At 49.2% G+C, this 19723-nt stretch overlaps 9 protein-coding genes across 9 annotated transcripts; 3 read left to right on the forward strand and 6 right to left on the reverse strand.

Moving 5' to 3' along the window:
- Positions 1 to 292: 292 nt before the first annotated feature.
- Positions 293 to 4838, reverse strand: N7487_009403 (uncharacterized protein; the record flags this gene model as incomplete). Its single annotated transcript, XM_056877133.1, has 2 exons — positions 293 to 3173; positions 3262 to 4838. The coding sequence occupies 2 exons, from the start codon at positions 4836 to 4838 to the stop codon at positions 293 to 295; spliced, it is 4458 nt and encodes a 1485-aa protein (XP_056725713.1).
- Positions 4839 to 5258: 420 nt separating this feature from the next.
- Positions 5259 to 8708, reverse strand: N7487_009404 (MET18/MMS19 family protein; the record flags this gene model as incomplete). The annotated part of the gene is made up of 5 exons (XM_056877134.1): positions 5259 to 7661; positions 7713 to 7901; positions 7953 to 8190; positions 8286 to 8559; positions 8627 to 8708. The coding sequence occupies 5 exons, from the start codon at positions 8706 to 8708 to the stop codon at positions 5259 to 5261; spliced, it is 3186 nt and encodes a 1061-aa protein (XP_056725714.1).
- A 167-nt stretch (positions 8709 to 8875) lies between these two features.
- Positions 8876 to 9730, forward strand: N7487_009405 (uncharacterized protein; the record flags this gene model as incomplete). The annotated part of the gene is made up of 2 exons (XM_056877135.1): positions 8876 to 9526; positions 9577 to 9730. The coding sequence occupies 2 exons, from the start codon at positions 8876 to 8878 to the stop codon at positions 9673 to 9675; spliced, it is 750 nt and encodes a 249-aa protein (XP_056725715.1). The 3' UTR covers positions 9676 to 9730.
- Positions 9731 to 9877: 147 nt separating this feature from the next.
- N7487_009406 (ER membrane complex subunit EMC3) lies at positions 9878 to 11203 on the reverse strand (the record flags this gene model as incomplete). Its single annotated transcript, XM_056877136.1, has 4 exons — positions 9878 to 10068; positions 10121 to 10282; positions 10338 to 10703; positions 11143 to 11203. 4 exons carry the CDS (start codon positions 11201 to 11203, stop codon positions 9878 to 9880), a joined length of 780 nt encoding a protein of 259 aa, XP_056725716.1.
- On the forward strand, positions 11202 to 11889 carry N7487_009407 (signal peptidase complex subunit 2; the record flags this gene model as incomplete). Its single annotated transcript, XM_056877137.1, has 3 exons — positions 11202 to 11238; positions 11293 to 11591; positions 11662 to 11889. The coding sequence occupies 3 exons, from the start codon at positions 11202 to 11204 to the stop codon at positions 11887 to 11889; spliced, it is 564 nt and encodes a 187-aa protein (XP_056725717.1).
- Positions 11890 to 12730: 841 nt separating this feature from the next.
- N7487_009408 (uncharacterized protein) lies at positions 12731 to 13231 on the forward strand (the record flags this gene model as incomplete). The annotated part of the gene is made up of 1 exon (XM_056877138.1): positions 12731 to 13231. The coding sequence occupies one exon, from the start codon at positions 12731 to 12733 to the stop codon at positions 13229 to 13231; it is 501 nt and encodes a 166-aa protein (XP_056725718.1).
- Positions 13232 to 13697: 466 nt separating this feature from the next.
- N7487_009409 (methylenetetrahydrofolate dehydrogenase (NAD(+))) lies at positions 13698 to 15004 on the reverse strand (the record flags this gene model as incomplete). The annotated part of the gene is made up of 4 exons (XM_056877139.1): positions 13698 to 13781; positions 13853 to 13942; positions 14006 to 14639; positions 14850 to 15004. 4 exons carry the CDS (start codon positions 15002 to 15004, stop codon positions 13698 to 13700), a joined length of 963 nt encoding a protein of 320 aa, XP_056725719.1.
- An 814-nt stretch (positions 15005 to 15818) lies between these two features.
- Positions 15819 to 17941, reverse strand: N7487_009410 (F1F0 ATP synthase subunit alpha; the record flags this gene model as incomplete). Its single annotated transcript, XM_056877140.1, has 5 exons — positions 15819 to 17075; positions 17166 to 17286; positions 17345 to 17401; positions 17535 to 17692; positions 17870 to 17941. The coding sequence occupies 5 exons, from the start codon at positions 17939 to 17941 to the stop codon at positions 15819 to 15821; spliced, it is 1665 nt and encodes a 554-aa protein (XP_056725720.1).
- A 764-nt stretch (positions 17942 to 18705) lies between these two features.
- Positions 18706 to 19629, reverse strand: N7487_009411 (2-hydroxy-palmitic acid dioxygenase MPO1). Its single transcript, XM_056877141.1, has 4 exons — positions 19540 to 19629; positions 19457 to 19480; positions 19345 to 19404; positions 18706 to 19270 (listed from the first exon to the last, which is right to left on the reverse strand). Exons 1-4 carry the CDS (start codon positions 19570 to 19572, stop codon positions 18797 to 18799), a joined length of 591 nt encoding a protein of 196 aa, XP_056725721.1. The 5' UTR covers positions 19573 to 19629; the 3' UTR covers positions 18706 to 18796.
- Positions 19630 to 19723: the final 94 nt, after the last annotated feature.

Raw genomic sequence — 19723 nt, forward strand, 5'->3', positions numbered from 1 at the left:
CAAACTCTCTATCTTTCAATTCAACCATATTCCTCCATTCCTTACAACTACGTTCGACAATTTTGCTTGTTCATATTCGACTAATTTGTACTAGTAGCCAATATGTCGGGTCTTTAACCAAGCTTGTCGTGTGTTACGGCGATTTTGCGAGGTCTCAACTCGAACGGCCACAGCGCCTCAGCGAATCGACTGCCATTGCTCTTAATGGATTACATTGAGTAAAAAGGAGACACTTCATTGCTTGAATATATCACTATCAATATAGTAAATCGACCCTTCCCGTCAGACTATTTCAACGTCTCCACCACTTCAAGACTGCGTCCCCTTCTGGTTTGACTATCCATTCCTCATCAGAGGCGTTGTCATTGGCTCCTGCTGCTAGTAATGCCTGCACCACCTCAGTGTGACCTCCTCTTTCTGCTTCTTGGAGAGCTGTTCGTCCACTAGAACTAGCAGGTGCGTTGACGTCTGCTTTCGCTGCTAGCAATGCCTGCACCACCTCAGTGTGACCTCCTCCTGCTGCTGCTTGGAGAGCTCTTCGTCCTCTATATTTAGCAGGAGATGCGTTGACTTCTGCTTTTGCCGCTAGGAGGGTCTGTACCACATCGAGGTGACCTCGCTCCGCTGCCGCTTGGAGAGCTGTTCGGCCATAATCTTTAGCAGGAGATGCGTTGATGTCTGCTTTTGCTGCTAGAAGGGTCCGTACCACATCGAGGTGACCCCCTTTTGCTGCTGCTTGGAGAGCTGTTTGACCGTAAGTCTCAGCAGGAGATGCGTTAACGTCTGCTTTTGCTGCTAGAAGTTTCTGTACCACGTCGAGGTGACCTCCCCCTGCTGCCGCCTGGAGAGCTGTTTGGCCGTAAGTCTCAGCAGGAGATGCGTTAACATCTGCTTTTGCTGTTAGAAGTGTCTGTACCACGTCGAGGTGACCTCCCCCTGCTGCCGCCTGGAGAGCTGTTTGACCGTAAGTCTCAGTAGGAGATGCGTTAACGTCTGCTTTTGCTGCTAGAAGTGTCTGTACCACGTCGAGGTGACCTTGCTCCGCTGCCGCCTGGAGAGCTGTTTGACCGTAAGTCTCAGCAGGAGATGCGTTGATGTCTGCTTTTGCTGCTAGAAGTGTCTGTACCACGTCGAGGTGACCTCCCCCTGCTGCCGCCTGGAGAGCTGTTTGGCCATTTACTTGAGCAGGAGATACGTTGACGTCTGCTTTTGCTACTAGAAGTATCTGTACCACGTGAAGGTGGCCTCGCTCCGCTGCCGCCTGGAGAGCTGTTCGGCCATTTGATTGAGTAGGAGATGCGTTAACGTCTGCTTTTGCTGCTAGAAGTGTCTGTACCACATCGAGATGACCCCCTTCTGCTGCCGCTTGGAGAGCTGTTCGGCCATTTGATTGAGCAGGAGATACGTTGACGTCTGCTTTTGCTGCTAGAAGTGTCTGTACCACATCGAGGTGACCCCCTTTTGCTGCTGCTTGGAGAGCTGTTTGACCGTAAGTCTCAGCAGGAGATGCGTTAACGTCTGCTTTTGCTGCTAGAAGTGTCTGTACCACGTCGAGGTGACCTCTCCCTGCTGCCGCCTGGAGAGCTGTTTGGCCGTAAGTCTCAGCAGGAGATGCGTTAACGTCTGCTTTTGCTGCTAGAAGTGTCTGCACCACGTCGAGATGGCCTTGCTCCGCTGCCGCTTGGAGAGCTGTTCGGCCATTTACTTGAGCAGGAGATACGTTGACGTCTGCTTTTGCCGCTAGAAGTATCTGTACCACGTGAAGGTGGCCTCGCTCCGCTGCCGCCTGGAGAGCTGTTCGGCCATTTGATTGAGTAGGAGATGCGTTAACGTCTGCTTTTGCTACTAGAAGTGTCTGTACCACGTCGAGGTGGCCTTGCCCCGCTGCCGCCTGGAGAGCTGTTCGGCCATAATCTTTAGCAGGAGATGCGTTGATGTCTGCTTTTGCTGCTAGAAGTGTCCGTACCACATCGAGATGACCCCCTTCTGCAGCCGCTTGGAGAGCTGTTCGGCCATTTACTTGAGCATTGACTTCAGCCCCCGCTTGGAGCAACATTGTTAGGGAACGAATACACCCATTTAGCACAGCATATGACAATCCATTATTCAAAACATCATTGGTACTGCTAAGGCGAAGAATTGCCTCAGTATATCGATAACGATTGTAGATGTCGACGTCGCGAAGGATTTTAACCCTCACATTTTCAGACAAAACGTGGGACTGATGGCTTGCATAGTATAAAAGTAATGCATAATGCCTATGGGTCAATAACCATTGGATAGCCGCTGGTATATCATTTCCCTTCTTGTAGGTCTGCTGCTCTGACTCCCACGGTCTGTGTGAAGCAACATCATCACCTTCTATGCACCGGCAAAACAAACGCCACATGGTACTGTTCATATCTGGAGTAAAATCAGCCAGATGTTGGTGCCAGTAAGCCTTGGCGTAGTTGAGAAACTGGAACCCTTGCTTATGGAGTTCTAGCCCCAGCTGGGAAGAAGTCGCATCTCCCAGTATATCCTGCGCCTTTCTCTCTACCTCTCGAGTGCTGAAATTCTGTAGCTGGCGATGGCCGGAAAGAAGTCTTTGGGGTATCTGACTGGTGGCTCTGATGAAAGGACGGGTGGGTAGAGGACTGGTACCGAGCTGAATGGGCATGATAGGAATACTGGAACCATTGTGAACTTTCGATAACTGACGCTTGAAGTCGGTGAAATCCAGATATATCATGCAAAGAAACCCAAAATCCCGGTTGACGCTTGCAATCTCGAACAGCGCTGTGTGTTGACCATTCATGGTAAAAAGATGTTCTTTCACACTACGATGAACATAGTGTATAGTGTCTTCCTCTTCATCAACGAATGTTAATCCGCAACAACTATTGACAACCCTATTCATGTCGTTGGGAACCTTCCCACGGTCAAAGGCCTTCTGTTCGAGGGAAAGACTAAGGGCCTCTCGATACTCCATGACTGATAATGGCCGTTTCACTATCCCACAATATTGTAGGAGTTTCATTGCCTGGCCAGCCGCCCTTCCCTCTCGAACACGACGAAGCTTTCGATCATAGAGCTCAGCCAAGCTGTGTGGAAGATGATTCAGTGTTTCCAGAATATCGTGATCACAATTCTGTACACAAAGCTCTTCAATACAAAGAGCTGCCCAAAGGAACCTGTGTTTTTTCGAGTCTGTTAGTACTGTATCTAAAGCTGCCTAGTCATATATCTTAATATTAATATATACGCGGCATTAACACTTACATTCCGTCAGAATTGTCCCGTAATGTGCTGTATATCTTCTTGAAAATTGTTGAATCCCCAAGAATCAAAACCTTATCGTCCAAACACTTTTCCAAAGTCTGGGTAAGATAGTGATCCATGTCCGACTTGACCTTTTCCTCATTCACCATGATTCTGTACTGTGGTACAGTCGAATTGAACCGTTTTTCAAGACCAGGTCGGCCCGCGCAGAGGATTTTGAAACCAATGCACTTGCTGCAGAGTTTAACCATAGCCTGTTCCACTGCTCGAACCTGATTTATATCACATTCGTCTAGTCCGTCCAGGGCAACATAGTACTTCTTACCCTCATCAGCCCCCATATGAGATAGCAAGAACTGAACAACTTCAGTCGTGGTAAGATCCCGGGTGGTCTCCTGTAAAGAGAGTAGAGTTTCATATTCGCTTTGTTCAATCTGAGGATCGAGAATTTGACGAGCAAGACTTCCAAGAATGCTCCTTGCAGATAAAGTTGCTTGATTGTCAACACGACAGAAGTAGTAGCATACGATCTCATTTCTCTTGCGGGCCGTATGTAATCGTAACTGATCCACCACATTAGACATGATCACTGTCTTTCCCATGCCTATGGTGCCTAAACACCAGAGTATCGCAGATTGCGGATCCATTTTCCACTTATCAAAGACCAACTCTTTGTGAAACCACTCAGCCGTGGCTGGGACCCGTTGCTTCATGATCTGTCTCAAAGGACGGTCATGGTCGATAGGAGAAAGGTTGTTTCGAATGATTGTCTTCAACTTCTCCATTTCACTTTTTTTCAATTTCATTCGCCTCTCGTTTGCCTCTGCTTGTTGTTTCAGTGATTTTTGGAAGAAGCTTCGGGCCAAAGGTCGGAATGTTGAATTCTGTTGACTTTCATATTCTAGCAGCTTTTTTGCTTCTTTGTCTGCTTGCTTTGATGCGAGTGACACCTCTAGGTCGATCTTATGTGTAGCTTCATTTAGCAGATCAAGGAATGGCTTGAACTCGGATTCAAAGGGATTTAGTATCGACGAAAGAGTTTGCTTAAGGGCGGTTCGACGGGAGACTTCGATGATCTTGACACACAGATTGATGGTGATAGCGTAGAAATCACAAAGGGCACGTTGGAGACCAATGCAGTCGGGATAGAGTGGGCCGAATTTTTGATATGTCGGAGAGAATTTGCCGATGCGCATGATCATACTTGTGACTTTGTCAAAGTAGGAGGCCACATTGCTCGCCGTCAATATAGCAGTCTTTACACCTCCCCAGACGAGGGCGGCGATTATCGGATTAGAGCTAACGAATGTTTCCACGACGCCAGTGAACTGTTGTGTTGCCTCTAAGAAGGTACATAGCCGTGGAGCCACGCACCTCCTCGTTGTACTGCTATTTCTAGCATCGATTTCTGCAACAAACTCTATGACACTCGCGATATCTGGTGTCGCGGTGCTTTTTTGATAGTCTCGTTTTTGGTCCTCTGTCAGGATATTCTCAAAATTCTTCAATGCTGCATTGAGGGTTTGTGTAGGGTCTGCCCCCTGCGCTTCTGCTCTTGGGAGCAATTGAAGAGCCATCGGACTTTTCCCGATACACAAGTTAATTGTTGGTCGAAAGTAATTCACAGAAGTTTGTATGGATTCCCATAGACTCTATCGTTGCACAGCCTCTGTGAAGGGTCATGGGCGGGATTAGTGTCGTTTTGACAAGAGCTGAGCCTCGCTCACAGCCCTGCGGTCATATAGACCAATTAGGGTCGGCCACATCAGTGATCGTCACGTGTGAAGCCAGCCCTGGAGTACACTTACTGAAGCCATCCTCAATCTAGAAATACCATGTAGAGTGCATGCTGGAGAATTTGAACATTCGTTTTGCTACTACCAACGAGGGAGCCCGGGAACCCCTAAGTCCGCCAACAGTAGTCTATGCACAGTGTATGGTAATAAACAACCTCTAAACTTAATGCGAGTATATTCTTCCCTTTAACCCAAGTGTAATCATTCTTCCTCTTCCGGCGCATCATCCACACCACGTAGCCAAGCGGCTCTAGCATCTACCGCCGCCTTGCGCACATCACGCTTAGGATCATCAAGAACCGCCCGCAAGGACCTCAGAACCTGAGTCTTGACAGGCAAGAGAGGCGAGATACCCGGCGGCGCACGCGCGTTAGCTGCAGCACCGGGCACCTGGTGGGTAGCGAGGAGATTGAGACATCTCAAAGCATCCGCGCGGAGACGTGGGCTATTAACAGCACCAGGGCCGATGTTTGTAGCTGTTGTTTTGAGAAGTCTCGTGACAAGACTCTGGATGTGGCCGCACTTGTCGATAACTACGACGCCGTTATCACGGATAATCACGGCGAGAGTATCGAGTGTTGCTGTGCGGACGGCGACAGAGTCGGCGGTTTGGAGATCGAGGGATTGTAGGAGGAGGGGGAGCAGGGTGGGGAGTTCTGGCATGACCAGGGCTGTGGGGATTGTGGAGAGGATACCCGCGAGGGCAGTTAGGTGGGCCGGCTTGATGTGTTCGGGCGCTTTGGGGGCGGCGGTGGAGTCATCTGTGCCGGCGATGTTCACTTCGCGGATGCGAGATGAGATCAGGGGGATGACTGTGGTGAAGAGGCGCTGTCTGCAGAGGAGGCGGATTGTAGCGCCATTGGTTGCAGAGAGGATGTCATCTTCACCGAGGATTATGGAGAAGCCCTGTGCTGCTGTCGCGCTAGTTTGCTGGTCTGGGGAGGAGAGGAGGGCGAGGAGGGAGGTCAGGATGTGGGTGGTTGAGGGGGCTAGGCGGAGGACCAAGGCTTTGGATAGCCAGAAGATGGTGCGGATGGTTGCAGGGTTAAGGCTCTTTGATTCTGTGTCCTGGCCTTGGAGGAGAGAATCAAAGAGTTTCTCGGCGATTGGTAGATCCTGCTTGGACAGGAATTTGTTGACAAGCAAGGCCAGGTGACGCAGGTAGGCTTGGTGTGTTGCTGGCTCGGTACTCGAGACTGCACGATGAGTCAGATCCAACAGCAAACCCGACATGTCTGGGTTGGTGTGGGGGATTTTGTTGCCGCAGTCCTTGGAAATTCCCGCGAGCAGGTATGTTGAGATAATGATTGTACGTTCTTGATCCGCATTTGTAGTCTGTGTGAACGGAATGGGCACAAAATCTTCAACTGCAGAGAAGAGACTGTAGACATTTTCGGCAACTTGTTCCTGTTTCTGAATGGAAACAGATCGCACAAGGAGATTGCAAAGTCGACCCAAGGTGTCAAGCACAGTAGGATCATTGAGAATCCGGTTCTTTGCCTTGCCAGATGTTGATGCTGCGACATCGCGAGAAAGTCCAACCACAACCTTATCGAAGTACAAATCTACACTCTGGTCTTGTTCCATGTTTCTCTGCTGCATAACATAGAGCAAAGTAGTGAGAATTGCACGTGGGTAAGCAACTGACCCGGGTTGCTCCTTTTGCAGCAGAATGGACAGTTTGCTAAACAGACGACGGAAAAGCGTCTCAAAAATGTCCCTCTCGACACTAATCTGAGCAAGGGTCTCGAGTGTCGGCAGATACAGGGCATCCGAGCCTTCATCTTCCTCTGGCAGAGTTGCCACAAACGCAGGGAAAGTGATATCCACAATCAGGCGGGGCTTGTGCTTGGAAATCTCAGCAAGGGCAGCAATTGCTTCTTTCTTGAGATCATCCCGGCCTACAGATTCTTCCTTGAGAAGGATTTCGTCGAGGTATTGCACGAAAAGCCCAATCTCATTCTCCTGGAAGAAATGACGCAAAGTCGACAGACGCAAGAAGCCCTTCAACGCAGTCACCCGGAAGGAAACCTCTTCCTTAGCCGCACCCATCAATGCCTGTCCAAAGAGGTCCGAGAATTGGTCTTTGAATTCCAGTAGCGGGTTTTCGATAGCGGCCTCACCACCTCGGGTGGTCCACTGTCCAAATACGGCTGTAGCAGATTCGAACAAGACATTCAAAGTTTCGAGAAGTGCCCTTTGTTTGACAATTCCGTCCGCTTCTTGGTAAAGTGTGAAGATCGGAGGTACGACTGTTTGTACCACAAGGATAAAGGAAACAGGCGAAGCAGCAGAGACGCAACTGAGGATCGACTGAGCCGGCTTGGCCTTCTTGTTTTGAGGCTCCTGAAGTTGTTCGTTGCACTCCTTGGTGATTGGCTGAAGGTACTTCGCAAGAGGCAATTCTTGTGACACTTCAGTAACTCCTTCAGATAGTCGTTGGGCGATTGCTTGCAGAGCCTCGAGGGATGTTTCAGATAAGAACTCTTCCTGGGCATTGAGAATCTCAAACTTGAGGACTTCCCATATGGTGATGGAAAACTTGGACACTGTGTTGGGGTCGTATGAATGGATACATGCGATCAATGTACTAAGCGCATCTTTCTATAAATTTGTTAGATGGTTTCGATATGACAGTTTATTAAATAATCTTACCTTTACATTGGGAGAAGTAGAGTCAAGCTTATCCAATAAGGCGGGGATAGCGTGGGGTGCAAAATGCCTTGTCGAAGAGATACATTCTTGAAGACGACCCTTCAGATCCTGTGCAGTGATTCCATAGGGGTCATTGGGCGGAGGTCGGAATGTGATTGGGAAGTAGTTATATACCGAGTCGAAGAGGGTCTGTCCAGTGTTAGCGGAATCCATGACTAGAAAAAAGAACATTATACATACCTCAATGTGATTCGAGATGTCCCATTCTACCATAACCACTTTCAGGATCGAGAAAACAATCATCAAATTCCTGGGGTCTTTCTCTCCCGTCATGATATCAACAACACCCAGAAGCGAGATATCTCCCATATCACGCATAGCTCCGCGGTGGTTTGACATCAAGTCATTGAGCAATTGATAGACGTGGAACCGCTGTGTTTGAGACCGAGATTGGAGATCTTGGAAGTTGGAGAAAAGCCTATATCAATAAATCAGCACTAGTCATCATCGAGTTAAACTTTATCCCCGGTGAACACAGGGATGTCGCATGCAACCGAAAGGTATAGCACCTACGCTTGTGCTACTTGGGTAGCCAAAAACTTGTTAAACCGATCCAGACCCTGTAAGGCCTGCAACCCATCAACGGCACCACCATCCTCAATTCTATCACAGAAGAATGTAGTCAAGACTTGGATCTGTTGTCTCGAGAGGTATTTCGGCGAGAGAGCTTGGATAATGGCCGTAAGATAAGAAATCGCCTTTCCACGTAAAATCGGGTCTTCGTCGTTGATATATTCACCGAGAGATTGGACGGTATCAATCAGAGTCGCCTTCTTGGTCTCAACATCTATATTCACTCCCGTTAGTAATGCAACGATTTGAAGTGGTCTCAGGTGCGGGGCGAATTGGCATACCGTGCGCGATTCCCTCCGCAATGCGCTTGGCTTCTTCTTTGTCGTGGTCCACGACCAGCATAAAGGTCTGTAGAGCCGACATGATACCAATCGAATCAATTAGGAGCGCCAGACGTGTAGATTGCGGGGGCAAGACCAAGATCGCATCGGCCAATTTCTTGTGGCCGAATACCCTTATCGATAAGGGTCAGGTGATTCTGTTATCTCTCTCTCTCTCTCTTCACATCACGTGCCAAGACCTGTTGCGTCATGGATGTAGTGAGACCTGCTTCTCTGTCCGGCGTCATTGGCAGCAAGATGGCTCCAACCCGCAGCATGGGATTTAACCGACTAACAACATCTATTCTATTTACATTTCTTCTCGCTAGCTCAACATCCGCACTCTGGGGCCTATCATATCCCTTTCCCTCACGTCAACAGCCACTAGCTCTCGAGCACAAAGAGCATCGATCAATAATGGATAAGATACTCCCTGGTATTGTCCAGCCACAGAAGACGGCTCCGGACGAGGATGCGAACTCAAAATACAGCGGTAGCCCTATCATCTCAGATGTCCTTCCCAAGACCAAGGGCATCAATATCTTTGCGCGGTTGACCCGAGACTTTGAGCCAGTCGCCAACCGTCTTAACGATGCATCCAAAAACATTACAGTTCTAGCACCACGCAACAGTGCAATTCAAGCTCTTCCGCGAAAGCCCTGGGAAAATCCCGAGGACTACAAGAAGTTCGGAGAGGTAAATGCATATGAGGGGCAGGATGGTCAAGACCGGGCAAAGCGGAATCTGCAGCGATTCGTGGAGGCTCATCTCATCCCTGCTAGTCCCTGGAGAGTTGGGGAAGAGATCGAAACGCTTGCAGGAGAGAAGTTGAAATGGACGAAGGAGGGTGATAAGATCTTTGTAGGTTTTGTCCTCTCCGAGTCGTTCGTATCATAACTGACTGTCTATAGATCCAACCTGGCAATATTGAAGTTGATTCAATTGCGGAGAAGGTCCATAATGGGGAAGTCTGGATCTTGAATGATGTTATTAATTACCGTCAACAGTGATTGGTTATGATTTACTACGATTTATGAATATTGTGCAATATGAACCATTCAAGAACACTCAAGTAAATTACGTAGATCCACAAGATTGCGGCTTATTTAAAAACATGGCACATTCTATTCTTTATGCTATCCAAAGCCAGCGATGACCTCAAGACAGGTATATACACCAACACTAGACATCACATGCAACATCAAACGGAGATTAGATCCCCGCAGGAGCAAAGTTTTGCAGGATTCTCTCTTCCACTCCATCGAGAATACAGAAGTGCTCCATCACTTCCAAGTTCTCCGCTTCGTTCAGATACAGCTTGTCGGGGTCTTGGCCGGGCTGGAGCGGGTTGACCATTGCGGCAGGGTTAGCCATACCCATCTGCTGGGCCATTTGGTTGGCAGCTATAGATTATTAGTGACGGTTCTAATGAGCAAGGGTCAGATAGATGCATACAGTTATCACTGCCGAGGATGAATCCAAAAACGGACTGAAGGCCCATCAAGTTGAGGAAGTACCACGAAAGACTGGAGACCCATTGTACGTCAAGGTCGCGAGTCATGACACCAGACTGCAGCATAGACTTGAACCGGATGGTAAGCGGGAAGGGCAATTTCACTGCAAAATTTGTAAGCTAGTTGCTCATGTCCATTTATATCAAAATGCAACATACAGATAACAAAGCCAGAGAAGAAGGCGTTGATCCAGCTCATGATCAAGGTTTGCGGGATCATCATCATCATGTTTCCCTTAAGCATTCCCATCATAGCTTCCATGCCCGCGGGGTCGGTCATGGGGTTCGCGGGCGGTTGGCCACGGTTGTTGGGGTCCTTCAAAAATGCGCCGTTGCGGAATCCAGTAACCATGTAGTTCTTGCGCATCTCGAAGGACTCGCGGTCGAGCACGGAGCAGGCATTGTTGCGGAGATTCACGCCGCGGAGAAGAGCAAGGCGCTCGCGAGACTCGGCAAGAGTGGATGGCGATTTGGGGGCGTGTTCATCAGGACCGTGGCATAGTGGCGAAGGATTCCGGTCAGGATCTATTCAAGAGGGGTTAGCTTCACTCCGTAAAGGCATCGCAGGTATTTGAGCTTCAAGCGCCAGGTGTATATCATACCATAACAATTGAAATAGGAAAGAGAATCCAATAGCTATAAGCAAATGGTCAGTCTAACTTCCGCTTGATCGAATTATGTTCTCTCACAATAGCGCCGGATCCCTAAGGATGGTCTGCTCAGCCCCTTGAATTGCCATATTGAGGCAGAATAAGTATCAAAGAAGTGCCTCCTTTGAACCCAAACAAAAAATCAGTGGTGGCTGCAGGTGGGGGATGGAAAGTTGAAGGGGCCGCGAAGGTGAGGTTGCCAGGCGGAGAGGGATGTCATTGGTCCGCGTTAGCTCCAGCTTTCTCCAAAGGGCCACGCCGCATCTTTGTCCTGCGATAAACAACAGTCCTGTCTTGACCACTGAATACCGAACCACGCTCGATCTTTTGGATTTTGAAGGGCTCTTTACTCACATCTATTCTCAAATCTGTCATGGCTTCCACCAAGGTGCCGGTCTACTCGACCAATGGTCCGTAATCCCGATCTACTCTATACAGCAACAACACTAACAGTTGAGCAATAGATCTCAAGTCTACAAGCGACGATGCTCTCCTTCCTTACCTCACCAACCTTCCTGCGCCATACGCTTTCACTCCAGACTACTCGAAAACAAACATTCGCTTCCTGCTTGGATATAGCGCCGTCGCAATCGCAGGGTTTACTTTCTACGCAGACCGTACGCTTGGCTGGGAAGCAACTACCTCGCCCTGGATTATCGCCGCAGTAGGGACATACTTTGTCTTGAACAGCATTCTGACATACTGGATTTGGGCTGTTGAGGCTGGCGAGGTATACTCCGGAAAGAGAAAGACTGGAGAGACGGTATGTCATTGGTCTTCAACTCTTTCAAATTTCTAGTTTATGGCAGGTTACTAACAGAACTTATTTATAGATATCTGTCTCATCATCAGCCAAAAAGTTCTCCAAGATTTACAAGCTCCATGTCACATATAAGTCTGCCACTGGGAAAGTTCTCCAGGACAAGCGGTGCGAGGCGCCCTTCACAACTTGGTTCTCGGCAGACGGTGTATTCCACCCCGAACCTTTCCGTCGCTGGGTGGCCAGCGAGATTGATGTTTTGAGATTGGCGGCGAAGGAGAATGAAAAGAAGTCGGGCTAAAATGGAAGGTTACCTATCAATTACTATCAGAGGTTATGTTTTCGGGGCTATTGCAAAATGCAAAGCTAGTTCATTCTCTAAAAGAGATTAGGAAGAGTACATTGGAGTTACATTTTCAAATGAGCAGGCGAGATATCAGTTTCCTATGCTTTGGTTTCCATTTGGCTAGTTAATCAGGCGCATCCCAACAGTGTGCGTGACTCTTTCGATATTGTCCGGCAGTGAACCCAATTTCGTATGCAGTATCTAGACGTCACTCGATATGTGAGCAACCCTACCCTAGGTCAGGGCCCCTTAGCTTGATCTATTAGAATAGGATGTCCTACCTAGGGCTATTGAGCTCACATGGACTTCTACTTTCCTGGAAGGAGCCCTGGAGCTCAACTGCACTTTCCAAACTTGAAGATTTCAAGTTGACTCGAGCCTTTCAAGTTCAGAGCTTTGAGGCTTAATAGGCTTGGAAGCCAAGGTTGAACTTGGAACAGCTTTGTCTTTTGATCTGCTCCCATCACATATCACCTTACTGCTCAACTGCTCTTAAAAGTATATGGTTTTACTATCAGTTAAGTCCATGTTGTCAATACCTCTTCACATATACCTCTCGCAGCCTTGAAAAACTCCAATATGGGGTGCAAAACATCTGTCCCAGTTGGGCCACAGGGTAAGCTCTCATCCCACTGAAATATACTGTATGAATGAGCGGCTGAACTAACAATCAGACCATTTCAGTTCTCCCAATAATAACAGTAGCCCTTGTGTGGGTTTCCCAACAGAAGGTTGAGGCCCTTGTCAATGCCACCGAAAGATCACACGACGGGAACCAGGCATGAGATTCACTACAATGCCAACAACGACAGATGCAGCAACCACGCTGCCCACTGATGAGCCCGAAGAAACAGAAGTTGAGGCCACTGCTGAGCAAACCCGACAGGGTCAAATCTACCATATCCAGACAAAGGCACTTGACGGTCCGGTTAATTATACCAGCCAAATACGCCTCATCATCCTACCATCCGAGTACCAATTCTTAGGGACCAGGGGCCATGACGTAGCAGCCGGTCTCCAATTCGTGGCCCGTCACGCTGTGGTCATTGCCTTGGATCTCGAGCCTTTTCTTCCTCGAAGACTTCTCCGGAAGATCTACGGTGGTGAAGATGCTGCAACGTCGGCGACAAAGTCACTAGGGCATGTGTTGGCTGCGGTGGATCAGTTTGCCTTTTGGGAGAGTAGCTTGGAGGAACTCGTCCTCTGGTGTCTGTCACTTCTGAGACAATACTGGTGTTCAATTGCATGTGTTGCGGTGCTTATCCTCATACTTATCCTAGTGATTGTTTTGTCTTAATATAGAATTTTCTACCAGGATGTTAGGTCCGTTTGTCTGCATGGTGGTGTTTATTCATGTCAAAGTGGACTCAATAGTTCTTTACGCTTTATAATGCTTTGGCAGTTGTCAGTCCCAGATGTTCCCGGGACAATCTGATATTATATTAATATCACCCTCCGAGCCCAGCTAGGGGGTTTGCTATTGGAGTATTATGCAACATCAGAGTGCTCAAATAATAACCTATAATAATGCACAAGCAACAGTCTTTGTTGTGGAAGAATAGACAATGTCAACAGAGCCACTATAAGTTCCAAATGTGGAATGCGGCTGGGAGATATCTAAGGACAGGAAACAAAAGAAGAAGCATGAAGTTTCAGAGTATATCGAAATGGCTAATAACAAACAGAATATCTATAATTTTTTACGGAATGGCCAGCTCGGGGCGTAGCCATCGGGATCGAAATTTCAATCAGAGATGAGCAACCTATGATGATGCCTCAAGGGTGCCAGGGCGTTCAGTGGCCTCAGCGGGCTTGACATCATCCATTCGCTTGTTCTGGATGAGTCTCTGTAATTTGACTTGTTAGATGATGTTTTAAAGAACCACTGAGCATGTAAATAAAGTATAAAGAAACATACCAGCAAGTTCCGCAACAGAACAACAATAGTGACCTTTCCAATAGAGGGAACGAAGAGCGAGGCCTTGTCTCGGACCTCGTGGGGGAAGTTCTATATCAAAATAGTCAGCAACCACAACCTCTTCACCAGACTCGAATGCGCAAAAAAACATACCTTCTCGCTAGAGAAGTTGACACAAACAGCACCCTCACGCAGAAGGCTAGTATCGAACTTGTACTTCTCACTGGGCACGCCAGTAATAACGACATCACAAAGTGGTACAACATCCTTCAAAGTCTTGCCCTCAAGATCAACAATCTCATGCGTCTTTTTCTGCAATCCCTCACCACGAGTAAACTTCTGCACACCAGTAATATCAACCGAGTAAACACAGGCGCCATCATTAGCGAGCAAAGCAGCAAGCGGACGACCAACAACTTCAGAGCGGTTCACGACGCAAATCGTGTGTCCGAAGAGACGGTTTCCGTAAGGCAGGATGGTGTTGTAGATGTTGAGGTACTCGAGAATCTTGATGTTGGCGAGCGGGGTGCAAGGCAGGATGGACTTCTGGCGCTTGGCTTCGCCGTCCAGGAAGCGGATGTTCTGGTACATGTTGAAGATGTAGCGGTGGCTCAGGCCCTCAACGTCTTTGGTTACATCGACTATCTGCTGCAGGTACTGGTCCTGGCGAGTGCCGAAGATGGGGTAGTAGACGATTATGCCGTCGACGTTGTTGTCGGTGTTTGCGTTCAGGATGGCTTGTTCGATGTCGTCGCGGGACACTTGGCGCATGGAGTACTTGAAACCACTGAGGAAGGCATTATGTTAGTAGGTTCTTTTAATAGGAGTGTTTGCTGTGCTTTTGGACTCGTTTGGTTGGCTTTTCTTGTGTTTTGTGGTTTTTTTTTTGGCCGAGGGGTATGTATGAATCATACTAGTTACCCCCACCATCCAGCCCACCAAAGAGACAATTGGAGCCATTGAAGCCGGATAATGTCAAAATAATGTAGAGACTCACTTCTCCTCGCAGGTCTTCTGCGTCATCTGCGCATAGGTCAGTGCGGCAGGGTCATTATTGGCCAACAGGCCGACCAAGTGAGGCGGCTTCTCGAGAGTCTTGAGGCCCTCGTGAACTTCGGTGAGGAGGCGGTTGGCAACGTTCTTGCTCAACATCACCTTGCAGGAGGAGGGGGCTTATCGGTAGGGGCAGACATGACGGCGTTAAGACGATAATAACAATATAATCAATAACAGAGAGAATGGTGAAGGTCCTCGGACGCGGGGGACTTGGTGATCTCCGGGAAAATCTTGATCGCTTATCGATAACAGTCGGATGCCGGTTTCGGCCTCTACTGCCGAGTCGTGTCTTTTGGATGATATAGGAGGTACAAAATAGCCATGAGAATCTAGAGAGAAACGGAGGCTTATAATTATTGTTCTTAGTCATAGACATATATATAAATTGGAGTTTTTGTTCGATTGAGGCATACCTCTCACCCTCTTCATCCGACATGTGCGAATACATCCCTTTGTAGTCGTGCAAAACAATGCTACAAAGTTACAAAGCTACAAAGCTACAGTCTAGAGTCTACAATTACAGTATAAAGGATTGAACAAAAGAAAATAATTGCGGTCCAACATGGAGAGCATAAGGAGACCAGACGGAATTAGAACGGTCGTCCACCCATCTCGCGCCCCGATGCGCGGATAAAATCTAAACGTACAGGATATAATCACATTTTGGCAGACCATAGTCATTTTAGTTCTCGCTCGAACAGCACTACGGGAAATCCTTGGTCCGCCCCCCAGGATCATGCAGATAATTACATCGCTACATCCAGGGGCAGACTGGGATATCCTGCCAGGCACCGGCACCAAGAAGAACAGAAAAACAATGGGCTCAAAATTGTACAGGCTATCTTGTCTATACACATAGAGTCAAGAAAACAAAGCCGACCACGAAGGATCATCCGAGTTATTTCTTCACTTATGCGTTGAAGGTGGAGTTGAAGGCGGAGATGGTCTTCTTGAGGGTAGCCTCAGTCTCCTTGGAGACCTGGCCCTCCTTCTCGATGGTGGCCTGGATCTCGGGGTGGGAGCTCTTGAGGTGAGCAAGGAGGTCAGTCTCCCAGGTGAGGATCTTGTCGACGGGGATGGTGTCGAGGAGACCGTTAACACCAGCGAAGATCAGGGGAACCATGTCGGTAACGGCCATGGGGGAGTACTGCTTCTGCTTGAGGAGCTCGGTCAGACGCTCACCACGGGCAAGGGTCTGCTTGGTGGAGGCATCGAGATCGGAACCGAACTGGGCGAAGGCAGCGACCTCACGGTACTGAGCCAAGAACAGCTTGAGGGAACCGGCGACCTGCTTCATGGCCTTGACCTGGGCGGCGGAACCGACACGGGACACGGACAGACCGACGTTAATGGCGGGACGGATACCCTTGTAGAACAGCTCGGACTCCAAGAAGATCTGACCGTCGGTGATGGAAATGACGTTGGTGGGAATGTAAGCGGACACATCACCACCCTGGGTCTCAATGACGGGGAGGGCAGTCAAGGAACCAGCACCGTGGGTCTTGTTCATCTTGGCGGCACGCTCGAGGAGACGAGAGTGCAGGTAGAAGACATCACCGGGGTAAGCCTCACGTCCGGGGGGACGGCGGAGGAGCAGAGACATCTGACGGTAGGCAACGGCCTGCTTGGACAGATCATCGTAGATGATGACGGCGTGGCGGGCGTTGTCACGGAACCACTCACCCATGGCACAGCCAGTGAAGGGAGCAATGTACTGCAGGGGAGCGGCCTCAGAGGCGGTGGCAGCGATGATGACAGAGTACTTCATGGCGTCCTGCTCCTCAAGGGTCTTGACGAGCTGAGCGACGGTGGAACGCTTCTGACCAACGGCAACGTAGATACAGTAGAGCTTCTCCTCCTCGGTGGCGGTCTTGCTGTTGTTCCAACGCTTCTGGTTGAGCATGGTGTCGAGAGCGACAGCGGTCTTACCGGTCTGACGATCACCAATGATCAACTCACGCTGACCACGGCCAATGGGGACCATGGAGTCGACACACTTCATACCAGTCTGCACGGGCTGGTTGACGGACTGACGGGGCAGAATGCCGGGGGCCTTGAGCTGGGCACGGCGCTTCTCCTTGGTGTTAAGGGGACCCTTGCCATCAATGGGGTTACCGAGAGCATCGACGACACGGCCGAGCAGCTCGGGGCCGACGGGGACCTCGACCTAGGGGTGGTGTTAGAAAAGTTGGCAAGGGGTAGATGGATTCAGGGTCCAATATCAGAATGAAGCCAGGGGCTGGGTTGGAGTGCTTACAATCTCGCCGGTACGCTTGACGGTCTCACCCTCCTTGACGAGACGGTCGGAACCGAAAAGCACGACACCGACCTGGCCGGCCTCGAGGTTCATGCACATACCCTTAACGCCGGAGGCGAACCTGAAGATGAGTTAGTTTTCGGGTCTGGATAATGCCAAGACTTTGGGGGTTCACGTACTCGACCAGCTCCTCAGCCTGGACGTTGGACATGCCGTGGACACGGGCGATACCATCACTATTTAAAGCTCAATTAGTTTCTGTATAGGTATTTTGTCGATTGTTGATAAACAATGGCGGATTCGATGGAATTGTAGCCGGGGACCGAATTTTTTTTCGCGCCCCCAGCCGCCTAGGGAGAATTGACGTACCCGACCGACAGAACACGACCGGTCTCAGCGAGACCAGCCTCCTCAGAGACACCACGGATGCGCTGCTCAAGGATGGAGGAGACCTCGGTAGGGGTAGCCTTGGCCTCGGAAGCGTACGAGCGAACGCCGTTGAGAGGACCGGCAGCAGCCGCGCGGACCTGTAATGGACGAAAAACCTGTTAATGACCATCCCAGAGAAGGACAATGCGTTCGAGCCATTGTTGAAGTATCGTTGTCGAGGTATGATGAGGTATGAGCATCGATCGAGCTCAAGATTGAGATGAAGGATGTCGAACTGGCGATGGACGAAGGCGGCTGGGATGGGATAGACTCACCGAGGCGATGCGGCCAGTGGCCGAAACGGCCGCAACGGAGCGGCTGGACGACCGCAGAGCGTTTCTGAACATTGTGAAAGGGGGTTCAGAGGATGGGAGGATGAATTCTCTGAGGGAGAGATGTAATTGGGGAGAGAGAACGGGAGAGGAGAGAGGATTGTGGACGGGAGGGAGAGCTTTGTCGTCGGGGGGAGGATTGGATTCTCAGGACTCGCGCTAAACCGTTTCGGACGCTGGGCCCTCCGAGGTGGCCCTAGTGTGAGGCCACGGTGTATCTTGTTACACTTTTATTATTACTACAATGTTATATTTTGTTATTCAATTGATTTCTATATGATTTCTATAAATTCTCCAGATTTTTTAAAATATTCTACAAGGTCATAATGAGTTACTTTCCATTGACATTGCCGACCGGAAGAGTGTGCCACGGGCCACTGTCCTTCCGTTTTTTTCTCTTCTCGGATCGGCGGAATTCCTAGTCAGGTGAATCGCTTATGTCATGGCTTTCGTCACGGCAACCGAAGACGGGTGCATGTTTGCTTGTAGTTTTGGTTGTTATGTATTTATATTCCTTATTTCCGGGTCTCTCTATACGTGCTAGGGTGATATATGATACTCCCATACAATAAAATCACGAATTGGCCGAAAACCAGCAACGCCTATTCCACCGGAAAGGGATAAATAAGTACATCCCAAATTGGCCAAAAGGCAAGGCAAAATAACACTTGCAAAAAGGATTGAGAAAAACAAGACATAAGCAATCGCTTTGCTAATAACAGAGATATGAATCAACGCGCTCATGAAACCACTCAAGCTTTCGACATCAACCAAGAGAACCCGATAACAACATACGGAGTACGGAGTAGAGCACCCGGTCTTGGCGAACAATATCTCCCCTTGCTGCATGCTGTACGCACATGTCAGCATTTATTGGGCCACCTTACCCTTCCCCTTGCCATTCTCATTCCCCTCCTTCCGGAACTTCAGGATCTCCAGCTCAACGCCCTTCTCAAACCGCTTCTTAAGCTCCGAGCGATATCCGAAGAAGAACAGAACCTCCATCCAGACAAACAGCGGCGCAAGCAGTAAAGCCTGAACAAGGTTATCCAGCAAGGCCGGGGCACGTTTCTCAAACACGCCGTGTCCGATGAACTGCGCCAGCCATGACACAATGTGGATGCCCCCGGCCCAGTAGTTCACGATGCTGCCGTATGTGCTGAGGAAGTAGTTTCCGTAGTATGCAGCTGTAATCACAGCGGGTGCGAGTAGGCCACCAGCTATGGGCTCTAGGAGGACATAAAATGTGGCATAGATGAGGGCGCCGATTGTTCCGGCATTTGCCGGCAGGTATTCGATCTGGATGGCATCCGGGAGAGTAAAGAAGGGCGGACAGTTGCAGGCCTTGGGAGTCACTGTTAGTACCTTTGTACATTGGGGATGTCTTGTTTGGTTGGAAAAAGCCGAGGTTCACATACGAGTACGATGCCGGTAAACAGTAGGACTGGGACGCAGGTGATGTGGATTGCAACGTTGACCTGCGCTGTTAGTAAGTGTGCGCTATTGGTGATGGGGATAAGGCCGCTGTACGGGATTGCTATGGTAGGCTCCATACTACTTCTCAGTCAGTTATCATCGTTCCGGTGGTTCCAAGGTTGGATGTGGATGCTTACGAAGAGCAACTGTTTCTCAAGATTAAGCGCCATCTTGCCGGGTATTCCGGGTAGGAAACAAAAAGATGGGGAATTCTGGAGGAGGAATTTTGCGGGGGATGAGATCAGGTAAGTGGCATCATCTTTTTATCGGAAAGCGTTGAGTGGTCCAATTGATATTCAAGGCACTGGCCCTGGCGTCATG

The sequence above is a fragment of the Penicillium crustosum genome (assembly GCF_028827405.1).
Source record: "Penicillium crustosum strain IBT 35664 chromosome Unknown utg000004l_segment0_segment0, whole genome shotgun sequence".
NCBI lineage: Eukaryota > Fungi > Ascomycota > Eurotiomycetes > Eurotiales > Aspergillaceae > Penicillium > Penicillium crustosum.